At 40.3% G+C, this 14161-nt stretch overlaps 1 protein-coding gene across 1 annotated transcript; it reads right to left on the bottom strand.

Moving 5' to 3' along the window:
• Positions 1-11034: 11034 nt before the first annotated feature.
• On the bottom strand, positions 11035-11786 carry LOC143219563 (uncharacterized). Its single transcript, XM_076445500.1, has 3 exons — positions 11504-11786; positions 11275-11434; positions 11035-11196 (listed from the first exon to the last, which is right to left on the bottom strand). The coding sequence occupies exons 1-3, from the start codon at positions 11678-11680 to the stop codon at positions 11084-11086; spliced, it is 450 nt and encodes a 149-aa protein (XP_076301615.1). The 5' UTR covers positions 11681-11786; the 3' UTR covers positions 11035-11083.
• Between the last annotated feature and the right edge of the window lie 2375 nt (positions 11787-14161).

The following is a 14161-nucleotide window of genomic DNA, read 5'->3' as shown; positions in this document are numbered from 1 at the left end:
TATATATGTATGACCAGAGTGAGATTCTGTCTTCTCTCTCATATCCACAGCGTGTTTACAAAAAGAAGTAAACGAACGTCATGCCGAAGGAGCCTTACACGTTCCCACGAAGCGCGCGAGAATACGGAAAATTCAATACAGTATTAGCAATATCATTTTTGCGAATATGTCGAAATCTAAAAGCGATATTGGAAAAGGAGAAAGTTGTTGAGAATGTCGAAATCTATAACATATTTAAATTTCATCAAAACCGGAGTACGATGACCCTTTCGCAATAATTACCTTGGGTCTATTATTTTGCGAAAACCCGAATCCTCCACAATGCTTAATGGTCGACCATTCTTTGTGGTTAATTCGACGCAAGCGTCAATAAGATAATTTTGTCGTGAACCTGGTTGACGAAGACGTGGAACTCGTAGAGGATCCTGAAGAGGACGACGAAGTAGAAGTGAATGAAGAATAATCCTCGTTGTTTCTTCTTTTCCTCATTTCCTTCCGCATGGTGACCGTTGTATATTCGTTGGGGTGGTGATACTGCAAATGCCGTGTTAGCAGCATGATTCTCCGTTATTCTCGTACAGCATCCCTCAATAAGGCACGTGGATTTACGGTCATCTTCGTTGAATAAAAAATATTGACGGACTGGATGCTCCATTGTACGAAATGGTGTATAAACTCAATATATGTATATTCACAATTGTAGTATCCACTACACCATATGTTGGTGAGGAAAGATTCCCCTACTTGCTTGCTAGATAATGTAGATTTCTACATAGTATTGATTAATTTGTTAATATTTATTTGGTTTTTGACATTTATTTGTTTTTTGGTTCCCTACCCCCCATCGAATTGTAAAATAATAACAGATTAGAATAAACATTCAAAGACACACGTTTATTTATTGGAGAACGTTCCTCCACACTCTGTGCTGTTCTGTGCTTACAGGGAAATAACACGTGCCACGTGCGTAATGAACGTAATTAAGTGAAACCATACTTATTTTAAAAATGGTAAAAAAGTGCTATCAACCAACATATAAATAATAAAATAAGTCAAGGATTATTTTTAGTTGTTTTTATTGATTTTTGAAAACAATAATTCTGTTGTAATAACTGCGAATTCGTTGTACCGAATCCTGTACACATGTTTCTTCATGTGTGTGGTGAAGAAGAATAAAATATTTTTTTAAAATTAGATTAATTAAATCTAATTTATGTGGTTTCTTTCAACCGTCTGTTCAACAAACATATCCATACGTGGGAAAATGTTTATCGTTGAAACCAACATTTTTGCTTTGATGATTAATTTTTGTAAAATATTTTTTGAACGTAAATTTGGTGTGAGTTTTATTGCTTTTTCCGCTGTTTTGCATATTGTTACAACGTCATTACTTGGCGATGTTAATCCCCTTCTTTCATAATTACCTACATTTCCTTCTTTTGTTGCAGGTACACGATTCTTTAATTTGATCAGTGTAGATGATAATAAATCATCATTTTCTATTTGCTCCAGGCACATTTCGCATTTTACTTGTTTTTCTATTGATCGAACAATTGCGTGTTACTTAATAATTGTAACTCACAACTAGTCTCCCTCGCATCATTATTATTATTTTTTGAAATCTGTGATCTCAATATTGTAGTACCGTCCTGCAATATGCAATACGCGCTGTCAGGAACAACTGAATTGACATGCGTTACCCAGATAACACAGAGACATCTTGAAGACGTCTTAAATGCGTATGCTGTCGGACATTCAAGGTATCTTACGGATGTCTTGAATGTCCTCCGAACGTATTCCGAACGGCCTACGAAAGTCTTCCCACGGCTTTGTTACTAAACCGTACGTTCTAAAAACGTCCCAAAAATATCCATTAAACGTCTAAAAAACGTCTAATCGACATTCTTGGAATGTTTTTAAAACGTACGGTATTGTAACACAGACCGTTGAGAAAACTTTCGTAGGCCGTTTGGAATACGTTTTTAGATGTCTAATGGACATTCTTGGGATGTTTTTAAAACGTAAGGTATATGTAACACAAGCCGTTGAGAAAACTTTCATAGGCCGTTTGGAATACGTTCGTAGGACATTCAAGATATCTTGCAGGTCCAAAAATATTAATTAAATATAATATATATACATATATATATATATTTGATTGGTCATGTGAAAAAAAGAGACTGGAAAGGTCCCAGTCTGTTTAATTAATGATGAAACTTGTGTTGGTTAATATCACAGAATTTATTAACTGTATGATGCCGGTTAACACTGTGTGGATACAATCGGAAAGTGCTCTGATATACGTAACCGTACGTTCTCGCGATCCTCGTTTGTCGTCTGTGTCTTTCACGTTGTAAGCGTGATTAACGTCTAACGTCGCTTGCGGCCGCGGAGCTATTCCAACGGAGAGGGGATCACGTGACCCCTCAGTATCAAGGCGGATTCACAGTACAATCTTATGCATACAATTCTGAACATTCCGCCCACCTCTCTTCGCAGAAGAGAATGCTCGCAGTTACACATGGGAACCGGTAATCTACGCGCGCAGTAACTCAGTGTAGGGGAATCCCACAGTCTATGTTAGACTACTGGATGTTACTGTTTCGGAAAACAACGACTTATTAACTATGTAGCTTACAAGTTACTAAGTTCTAACGCATGGTTGATCTTCATTCAACCTTCTAGTTCTTCCCTACACCTCAAGGGGATCAATTTTGTTATTGGTCTCTTCAATATTGTCGACGCGGTTCGTAGCGTAGCTACCCTGGGTAATCCATCATCACCCTTATGTAGCGCAGTGATTCTGGCTAACGGCCATTGAGAAGGTGATGAAATTTCATTCCGGATGAGAACCAGATCTCCCGTAGTCATTGGTCGGCTGGGCAACTTCCATTTGGTTCGTTGTTGCAAGGACTGCAGATATTCCTGTGACCAGCGTTGCCAATAGCCTTGCAGCATCTGTTGTACAATTCGCCAACGTTTGAGCAGCGGAATTTTATCTACGAGACAATCGGGCTCCGGAACAATGTAAGATGAGGACATAATTAAGAAATGTGCAGGCGTGAGTGAGTTTATGTCGGACGGATCATCGGACATAGCCAGGAGAGGTCGAGAGTTGAGGCAAGCCTCAATTTGGGTTAACAGTGTATAAAATTCTTCGAACGTCAACCTCGCCTCGCCAATGACCCGACGTAGGTGATATTTCGTTGACTTGACAGCTGTCTCCCAAATCCCTCCAAAGTGAGGGGCTGCCGGGGGGTTGAATTTCCAGGTAGTACCCTGCTCAGCTAGAGCTTTCGACAGTTGGTTAGCTTGCTGACTTGATTTTTGAAAGAGCCGATTAAGCTCGGAGGCGGCTCCTACAAAGTTCGTACCCTGGTCGCTAATAAGTGTACTGCAGTGACCCCGACGAGCACAGAATCTTCTAAAGGCAGCTAAGAAGCCTTCTGTGGTATAATCAGAGACCGCTTCCAAATGAACCGCTCTTGTTGTTAAGCATATGAACAAACAAATGTAGCCCTTGTAGGCTGTACGCCCGCGCCCTGCTGCCGCTCGCATATAGAATGGACCCGCGTAGTCCACTCCTGCCACACTGAATGGCCTAGCTGGACGTACTCGCGTCAAAGGCAGACTTGCCATTTGTTGGTAACTTGGTGTTGCCCTATAACGAATGCAAGTGTGGCACCTGTGAATTGCCGACTTCACCCTTTGACGACCCTTAATCAACCAATATTTATTACGCAACGTGGCCAACGTTAACTGGGTACCGCCATGTAGGGTTCGAATGTGAGTATCTTGTATCAAGAGATCTACAAATTTTCCCTCAGCGGGCAAGATAAGCGGATGTTTTTGATCCAAACTCAGTAACGAGTGCTTTAAACGTCCACCGACTCTAATCAATCCCTCTCTCATAATTGGATTAAGTGATTCTAATTGACTACCCTTTTTTACAGTCTGACTTCTTGTCAGCAACTGCAGTTCTTTAGCAAGATATGTCCTTTGGACAATGTGTACCCATACTAAACGAGCTCTATCAATTTCCCAAACCGACAATTCCTTATTGGGAGTAGGTCTGTCGCTATGGAACCAATTCTGCAAGAAGAGTGAAGACGTTGCATGCCAATTTTTTGAGATCATTATCTCCTTGAATCTTGTGACGAGACGTAGCATATATGCTGTGATTCGCAAAAGTTTTTGGAGGTTCGAACACCTTTCATTTAACAAGTACCAAAATGCCCGGTTCTCTATGTTCGTTCCTCTTCCTGCTAAGGTCTTAGCAGTTACCGCCGTATGGCAAGAGACGCCTTCAACTATAGTTTCACCTCTAATAGTGTTAGAGAGAGAAAAGAGAGAGAGAGGCCAAGAATTTTGATTTTCCGATAGCCATGTAGGTCCTCCCCACCAAAGCCGAAGAGAACGCAATTCTGAAGGCTTTATACCCCTGGACACTGGATCTGCAGGATTACTTTCTGACCTGACATGCTTCCACGATGCCTTCGGTACCAAATTATGAATGTCAGCGCAGCGATTGGCGACAAATGTAGGCCATTTGGATGGGTGCTCCTTGAGCCAATGTAACACGTCCAAGGAGTCAGTCCAAAGGTATATGTCAATTCCTCTATCATCGAATAGGGGTAGTACATTGTGTACTAATTTTGCAAGTAAGTGAGCTGCGGAGAGCTCCAGTCTCGGTATGCTTAGTGTCTTAATAGGAGCAACTTTAGATTTGGCCTGAATCAATTGTGTGGATATCGACGATTGTGTTTCGGTTCGCAAGTACAATACTGCTCCATATGCTAACTTCGATGCGTCGGCAAACCCGTGTAATTGCATTGAAACAGGGGTTTGTACGTAACCTATCCAACGGGGGATGTCGATTTGAGACAACGAGGGCAATTCCTCATACCAATCCTTCCAATCTGTTGCTTCTACAGCAGGCAATGGATCGTCCCATTGTAGTTTCAAGAGCCATAACTTCTGCAAGAAGATTTTTGCTGTTATGGTTACCGGAGCTAACAATCCAAGTGGATCAAATAATTTTGCCACTTTTGATAAAACTAGCCTTTTCGTCCAAGTGGTTGGGCAAACCCCCATGTCGGTTTTGTATTGGAAGAGGTCTCTTTGAGGCAGCCATTGAAGACCAAGCACCCCGTAGGAAAAGTTGTCCTGCAGCAAAATCTCAGTCTCCACAGCTATGGAATCCCTGGGCAGCCACTCTAATAATGATTGTTCATTCGAGAGCCATTTCCGTAGTGGGAAGCCGCCCACCTTGCACAATTCTAATACTTGTTTTTGTTTCAATCCAGCCGTCTCTAAAGAATGACCTCCCGACAGGACATCATCCATGTAGATTTCCTTCTGTAAGACACTAGCGCCTAAAGGAAAATGTTCCTTTTCATCGAATGCTAACTGTTTGATAACCCTATTTGCAAGAAATGGGCTAGATGCTAATCCATAAGTGACCGTATTCAATTTGTAAATTTGAATCGGGTCTGAGGAATTGAATCTCCACAATATCAACTGATATAACCTGTCTTCCTCAGCTAGGAGTATTTGTCTAAACATTTGTTTAATGTCTGCGACGAATGCGTATTTGTATTTACGCCAACTAATGACAAGGTGAGATAAGTCGGGCAGCAAGTTAGCCCCTACATGAAGACAATCATTCAAACTAACCCCAGCTCTCGTCTTCATGGAGCCGTTGAAAACTGTCCGTAATTTAGTAGTTGAACTACTTTCTTTGAGTACCCCATGATGAGGCAAGAAGCAACAATTATGCAAATCCAAGTGGGAAGTGGCTATTACTGACATATGCGCAGTCGCAATATAGTCTTGCATGAACTCACAATAAGCCTGTTTGAAAACAGAATCTCTATTAAAGCGTCTTTCCATGTTATCAAGCATTTTCTGAGCTGATCTGTGAGTATCGTGGAAAGAAGGAGGTTCACTAATGCAAAGGGGCAGTCTTACAGTATACCGCCCATCGGACATCCTTGAGTGTGTCTCAAGAAAATGCTGCTCGCATGTCTGCTGATCGGGAGTTTCAAGTTGCACAGGAGGAAGCTCCTCTTGCAACCAGAACCTTTGCAATAGTTCATTGACATCCTCGTCTATTGTGCAGTGTAGCACAGTTGGTCCGACTCGCTGAGTATCACTGTTGCAACCTGTTTGCCCCGATATCAACCAACCCAGACTCGACTGTGTAGCAATAGGTTCATGGCCTTCGCCTTTAATTACCCGACCTTCCACCACCTCTGCGTGCACGTCCGCCCCCAGTAACATGTCTATGGACCCGGTCTCATGGAAGCGCGGATCGGCTAATTCCAAATCATTTAAATGTTTCCAATCGCAGTCATTTGCCGAGACAACAGGGGTGTAACCGCTGACCTTTCCTACTACGTAGGCGCTGACTCGACAGCTGAAAGTAGACGTAAAATGAGGCTTGATGGTGAAGACAGTCTTGCTTTTACAAGTAGTTAAAGAGCTATTACACAGTCCAGTTATAGGTATTCTACAAGCGATTCTATCTAACCGCAATCTCTGACATAGAGCTGTCGTGATGAATGAAGATTGAGAGCATTGATCTATAATTGCCCGCGCGAGGCATTCTTCCCCTCGACTATTTACTACATATACATAAGCTGTAGCAATAAGAACGGTATCAATAATACCGGAATGGCTTTTGGCCATGTGTGCCACTGCACCAGATCCAGAATTCGAGGTTTCTGGAGCAGCCGGATCCTTGGATCCTTCATTTGACGTGAGACTCCGATTTAATGCATGATTATTATTGGCTGGCCATGCGTTTCGATTAAGATGCAAGATACTGTGATGCTTACCGTTGCATTCTTTACAGCGATTTTTCGAAGGACAAGAATCCAACAAGTGGTTCCCCAAGCAATTATAACAAATCCCTTTCGATTTCACATGCTCATGTCTTTGAGGAATTGTTTGTGCTCGAAAGACATCACACTGTAATAGAAAATGAGGTTTCGAACACAGAGAACATTTTTGGGGGAATCGACCGTTACCTGATCCCTTTACTGACTTCTTGGCTACATGAAAGGTCCTGGTCGTATACTGTTTGTCAGCATGTGGTTTAGGATGACTACGTGACTTGTTATCTTTCAAGGCAGGGGCGATCGACGCGGCTCTCGCCCTGGCTGCACTTTCAATAGCTTCTAATGATATAATTTGAGATGATAGGAAACTCTCAAGTTCAGCAAATGTAGGAGGTTCATGGGAATCACCTAGTGACGACTCCCACTCCTTTCTAGTCTGTGTATCTAGTTTACTAGCAATCAAGAAAACAATAATATCATCCCAAGTCTCCGTTGAGCGACCAAGCGCCTTTAATGAAGCCAAGGGTCCCATAACTCCCAGCAGAACTCTCTGGAGTTCGGCAGAGGTTTCCGCAGAAACATCTGTCACTGAAAACATGTCGGCCAAGGTCACATGGACTAAGCGCCTTTTATTCTCAAAATATTTCACTAACCTTTGCCAAGCAAGTGAAAAATTCCCTTCAACTATAGGAAGGTTTTTAATCTGGTCAAATGCAACGCCTTCTAAACATGACTGCAAGTACTGAAACTTAGAAACGTCTGACAGACTTGCTCTATCCTTTACAAGAGAGGTGAATAGACTTTTAAACGAAGGCCACCCCGTATAACTTCCAGAAAATTTAGGCAAATCTATTTTAGGCAACCGAGCCTCACTCTGATCATGAATCACAGAAGTTTCAAATGTGTCGTCAGCCTTGACGCGTGAGTATGTGCCAACTAGGACATTCAAGTGTTCTTGAAACTCTCCACGTATCTCATAATACAATTCTTCCATCTCATCCATTCTTTTAGTTTTAAAGTACTCGTGTTCCCTTTTTGGACCTGCCAGTTCTAACAGTTTAGCATGGGTTGCTCTGTATTGATTCCAGTGTTCAGTCAGTCTGTCTAATTGAGCCGTGGTTGCTCCTCCGGTCATCTTTGCACTACCCCTTTTCTTGAAATTAAGGAAGGATTTCTCCACCTTCGCGAATAATTCGGTCTGTGACGCTACTAACTCATCCATTTGTATAATGCAAATATAACCCAGAACACTCGAATCAATCTCAAACTGAGCAGGTCACCAGGATGAATAACGAATATAATCGTACAAGTAGACAATCAATGTCGAAATAGCGTCGTTACAAGAGTTCACGAGTAATGAATGTGATCGCTTAATACAATCAATGTGAAACTGCCACAATCGCAAAGAATAACGAATATGATCGTTTACAAATTCAAATCAATATGGTAATTGCGCAGTTACAAAATACAATCAATATGAAAATGCCACAATTGCATAAGAATAACGAATACGATCGTTCAAAATTCAAATCAATATGAAAATGCCGCAATTGTGAGAATGGCGAATATAATCGTTCAGATACAAATCGATTTTTAAATCGAGTAGTTACCAGTGTTCGCGTTTGTTATGGCCACTGCCTATAGCGGGTCGAAACAGAACCACACTATTATGAAATGTACATCTGAGATTAGAATAGAGCGAGATGGGAGAACTCACCCAGGACAGTATATTTACGTATCAACGATTCCTTGCCAATAGTTCCAATATAATACTGTCGTATTTCCAATGTGTATATCTGTCTCGCTGGTGTTGTCTCTCTCACGCTCCTTGTTATGGTTGTTGACCGCGCTCAAGTTCAGCGATGATCAACAGTCTTCCAGCCAGCCCAATATGGCCGACTTTCCGTCTCTTGTCTCGCCACGTGGTAGCGAGTGGTTATGTATGTAATGCGCTAACGCTCCAAATGTCTGGCGTTAGCTTAGACAGTTTAACGGAAACTATGCCTAGTTTCGCCTTTAAACTGTACGAGGATCGACACAAGAGCCAATAACGTAATATGCACAGGCACGGTATCACTTGCGTTTCAGCTCTCACAAGCTTCCGTGTTCCTTCCAATTCCACAAGCACGGATCCGGCTCGAAGGACCAAAATGTTTAATTAATGATGAAACTTGTGTTGGTTAATATCACAGAATTTATTAACTGTATGATGCCGGTTAACACTGTGTGGATACAATCGGAAAGTGCTCTGATATACGTAACCGTACGTTCTCGCGATCCTCGTTTGTCGTCTGTGTCTTTCACGTTGTAAGCGTGATTAACGTCTAACGTCGCTTGCGGCCGCGGAGCTATTCCAACGGAGAGGGGATCACGTGACCCCTCAGTATCAAGGCGGATTCACAGTACAATCTTATGCATACAATTCTGAACACAGTCCCTTTTGACATGACCAATATCATACATATAGACACACACACACACACACACACACACACACACACACACAGAGGACATTTAATTAAAGGAAATATATATGTGGTTTATTAATAATGAAAACTATTATAAATAACAATAAAATCTAAAGTTTTTTATTTAATCCGGCCGCAATTCTGTCCGCCGCCCTTTTGAGCCACATTTGTATGGCAATCTCAGCTTCTCGTCTTGTTGCACAGACGCGTACCTTTTCTGCAGCACCTTGAATAAAATTTCTTATTCTGTTAATTTGTACATGAATCATCACTTTTATAATAACACTAAAATAAGGGCGATACTTCCATATTACGAGGTTGGCGATATTTAATGTACTAAAGGGCTTCTTCCCCTTTCTGCCCAACCAGCTATATGTCAACGCCAAATTATTCGTAATTAGCGTCGACAGAAGTCTTTTTACAAATTGGTAAACGTTCTCGCCGCCAATTTTGTATAATTCCTGAACCTACAGTAAGGAGCGAAACTGAACCAATAACCACAAGTTTGGTATAAATCATTTTTTATTGCCAGGAATATAGAAGAATAACAAAAAATCAACATTATAATTATTTTTACCATAGTTAGAAGTAACTTAAGAAGTTTTTTTCAATACTTAATGTCTCCTCGTTTAGCAATGACAACGAAAATAGATTGACTCGGTTTTGCACCGGTCCCTACAAGAAATGTTTACGTGGAATGTTCTCGTAGTATGTTTACATCTAGCACTTTGGTATGTTTACAAACTACTAGTCTACGTCTTAACACTCAGTTCTTCGCAATCAGTCGAACGGAAAAGCACGCAAGTGAAGTAAGAATAAATATGAAGTCAATTGCTCCAAATTGTGTAAAAAAAGTCATTTCTCTTTTGAATGACGGCTTGTCAACACGTAAGACAGCGAAAACTTGCAGTGTTAGTCAATCGACAGTGCAGAGAATAAGAAAAAAATACTGTAAAAGTACATTATTAAATGTTGGAGGAAGACCAAAAATATTATCACCGCAGGATGAACGAAGGATTATACGGTTTGTCACATCTGGTGAAGCTTCAAGTTCCATTATGGCTGCAAAATTATTAAAAGAAGATACGACCCAGATAGCACACAGATATTCTATGTACGTCCAAAGAACGTCCGTTTCGGATATTCCGTACATTCCGAGGACGTCCCGGCAATATCCAAATGTGCCAGTTATGTCCTCTGAATGTCATAGGAACGTACCAGTTACAAAGTTGGACATCCCGAGGACGTACTGTGTGGACATTCTCATAACGTTTTTCGGATGTCGGAAGTAACGTTCTCTGGACATTTTGTGAACGTTTTTCGGATGTCGGAAGTAACGTTCTCTGGACATTTTGTAAATGTTTTTCGGATGTCGAAAATAACGTCCTTTGGACTTTTTGTGAATGTTTAAACAAGTTTTAACTTTTACTTAAATCTTCATTTACTTTATAACTTTATTTTCTGTTGGTAAACGTATTAAACAATCTGATAAATTGTACATATTTCAGAAGAACGATTTCTTTGCAACGTTAAAAACATATTCAACAAAAGTGCAATTATACTATTTATTATTATTTTTTTTAAATCTACAAGATTTTATTTATTATATATGAGGTTATTTATTTATATTGTACATGTATAAAGCAGGGCTGCTACGTCTCTACAAGCAAAACTCGGTAGCTGCTTAGGGGGTAATAAAATTGATAATGAACGTAAAATAAGCTTTCAACATATTTTTTAATTAAAAATACAATGTGCAGGTATATAATTGAACTACAAGTCTTTGACTATAACCTTATTGCGCTCCATGGCCCTCCTGAGCCATGACTGAATAGAAATTTCCGTTTCTTTTTTATTTTTTGAAACTCCCGATTTTTCTGCTGCGTCTAAACAATGGAATTTTAGTTAAATAATATTCAATCGTATACAAATAAATATAATAATAAAATAAACGTGATAATTACCTATTATTATTTTGGCTAATTTTAGAGAATGAAACATTTTTTTGCCTTTTCTTCCTAGCCAACTGTATTCTGTACCAAATTTGTTAGTCATTAAACAGGCCATGACCCGTTTTACAAAATTGTAATTATTTGTGCCTCCTAGTGTTGCTAATTCGTGGACCTGCAAATTAATCATTTTGTTACAACTGAATTGGAATTCTATTCGTATCGTTAACGTTATGTTTTTTACCGCGTCTCTAAAATTATTCTCATCTTGCAGATGTGTTTCGAACTTCTGCAATTCTTGTTCACAATTAATTGGAAATAATATATTTAGTTTGAAAATTGATGGTCTTTTTTGTCCTGGCGCAGAATGCTCTTTCAAACTTTTTTCTAATCCTTCTACTCTACTTAAAACATCCGTCATTATACTGCGCAATAGGTGCTGCTGTTCTATTATGGTTTTTAAATATTTTTGTACTGTATTGCTGTTATTGTCCAGTTGAGACGTCTCTTGGTTTTCTGAAAATTTAGATTTGGTAGGTGTCAGGTGCTTAAAAATATTTTTGTATTATTTGTTTATATACAGGGTGTCCCAAACTAAGTGTAAGTCCCGGAAATGGGAGGTTCCTGAGACCATTCTAAGAGACATTTTCCTTTGCACCAATGTCAACTGCGGCTTTGTTTAGGAGTTATTAACGAAAAACACGGACCAATCAGAGCGCGCCCTGGGCCTCCGCGCCGCGCCACGCCGGCAAGCGAGTGTCGGTGGTACGCCGTGACATCGCAACGAACAAGAGTTTCTCGATTATGTGAATGCTCTCCGATTTCAATGAGCTTTGGATATGTGGTCAAGATCATTATTCTGAACAACATTTCTCTTTAGATTTTTTGGCGATCGGCTTTAGTTTACGAGATTATCGCGAGAAACTTTACTTGTAAATCCATGGGATCGATGTACTACTAGCTTCCATCCGATTTCTATGAGCTTTGGATATGTGGTCAAGACCATTATTCTGAACAACATTTCTCTTTACTCTATTTGGCGGTTGGCTTTGGTTTACGAGATAATCGTAAAAAAAGAGAAGAAACAGAAACTGATTGTATTAAAAACTCACGTATTCAGCCGTAAAACCATTTGCTGCTTCGAAATGTGTGTCACTGGGTCACTCGGTGACGAACTGTACAGATGTCTTCAGGTATACGGCAGTACCGAAAGCCAAGGGACGTACGGCCAGGTCGACGAACTGCACTGCCGGTGGTAGAAGGCCTAAGGGATGCGCGGTCAAGTCGACGATCCAGAATTTAACTTTCACTTTCGAATCGATAAATAATTCGTATGTTTATTTCACACAGATGCCTTGAAATTTCTCCACACTCACAATCACTGTTCACATTTGTCAACACATAGTTATGCACTAATAATAATTGCCATATCCCTTGTACTGCTGCACAAATCACAACAATCAGGTAATGCAATCACTAGACCGCGGATTTCATGCATTTGTAGCAAACATGAGTAGGTGCATTTTAATACAGTAGAGAGATTAAAATAATTTCAAAACACCATAGTATTATTTTCAACATCTTAAAATGATCACAGTGAGAATCAAATATCTGTCTGGCTCCTGTCCCTTGTAATAGCGGCAGCCAACATTGATTTTGCATAAAGATCCGCAGTCTAGTGATTAGTTTAAATATCAATATCAAAAACACAGCTAATAGCAACCGTTAGCTTTGAATTGACAAGTCTTTGGAGATGTGCTCTCTACCGCGGCTCGAACGACACTGATTTTCCGCAAGATTTTTCTAAAGAATTTAGGAAGGGCATTTAGAGTGTCGAAATTCGAAATGCACGCAGTAGCACGTTTACGAAAACGACGGGACGGTTAGACGAAAAACAGAACGCGAGAAGGACTGCTGTAAGATTTACGGCAATCACATGTTTAGTTTTTCCTGCAGATTGGTACGCAGAGTCGATGGGTAACCGTTCGAAAACGTCGTCTGTCCTTCTTTTAGAAAGTTTCTTAAGGAAGGTATAGGACAATAGGGATGCTACGCTGACCTGACATTTTTACCCCTTGCTGGGTAAAAGGACGGATGACGTTTTCGAACAGTTACCCATCGACTCTGCGTACCAACCTGCAGGAAAAACTAAACATGTGTTTGCCGTAAATCTTACAGCGGTCCTTCTCGCGTTCTGTTTTTCGTCTAACCGTCCCGTCGTTTTCGTAAACGTGCTACAGTGTGCACATTTCGAATTTCGACACTCTAAATGCCCTTCCTAAATTCTTTAGAAAAATCTTGCGGAAAATCAGTGTCGTCCGAGCCGCGATAGAGAGAACATCTCCAAAGACTTGTCAATTCACAGCTAACGGTTGCTATTAGCTGTGTTTTTGATAGTGATATTTAAACTAATCACTAGACTGCGGATCTTTATGCAAAATTAATGTTGACTGCCGCTATTACAAGCGACAGGAGCCAGACAGATATTTGATTCTCACTGTGATCAGTTTAAGAAGTTGAAAATAATACTATGGTGTTTTGAAATTATTTTAATCTCTCTACTGTATTAAAATGCACCTACTCATGTTTGCTACAAATGCATGAAATCCGCGGTCTAGTGATTGCATTACCTGATTGTTGTGATTTGTGCAGCAGTACAAGGGATATGGCAATTATTATTAGTGCATAACTATGTGTTGACAAATGTGAACAGTGATTGTGAGTGTGGAGAAATTTCAAGACACACATTTCGAAGCAGCAAATTGATTTACGGCTGAATACGTGAGTTTTTAATACAATCAGTTTCTGCTTCTTCTCTTTTTTTACGATAACCTCGTAAACTAAAGCCAACCGCCAAATAGTCGAAAGAGAAATGTTGTTCAGAATAATGATCTTGACCACA

This window comes from Lasioglossum baleicum, unplaced genomic scaffold, assembly GCF_051020765.1.
Source record: "Lasioglossum baleicum unplaced genomic scaffold, iyLasBale1 scaffold0055, whole genome shotgun sequence".
NCBI classification, from domain to species: domain Eukaryota; kingdom Metazoa; phylum Arthropoda; class Insecta; order Hymenoptera; family Halictidae; genus Lasioglossum; species Lasioglossum baleicum.
The sequence above is the reverse complement of the archived record's forward strand: the minus strand, read 5'-3'. Positions and strand labels throughout refer to the sequence as shown.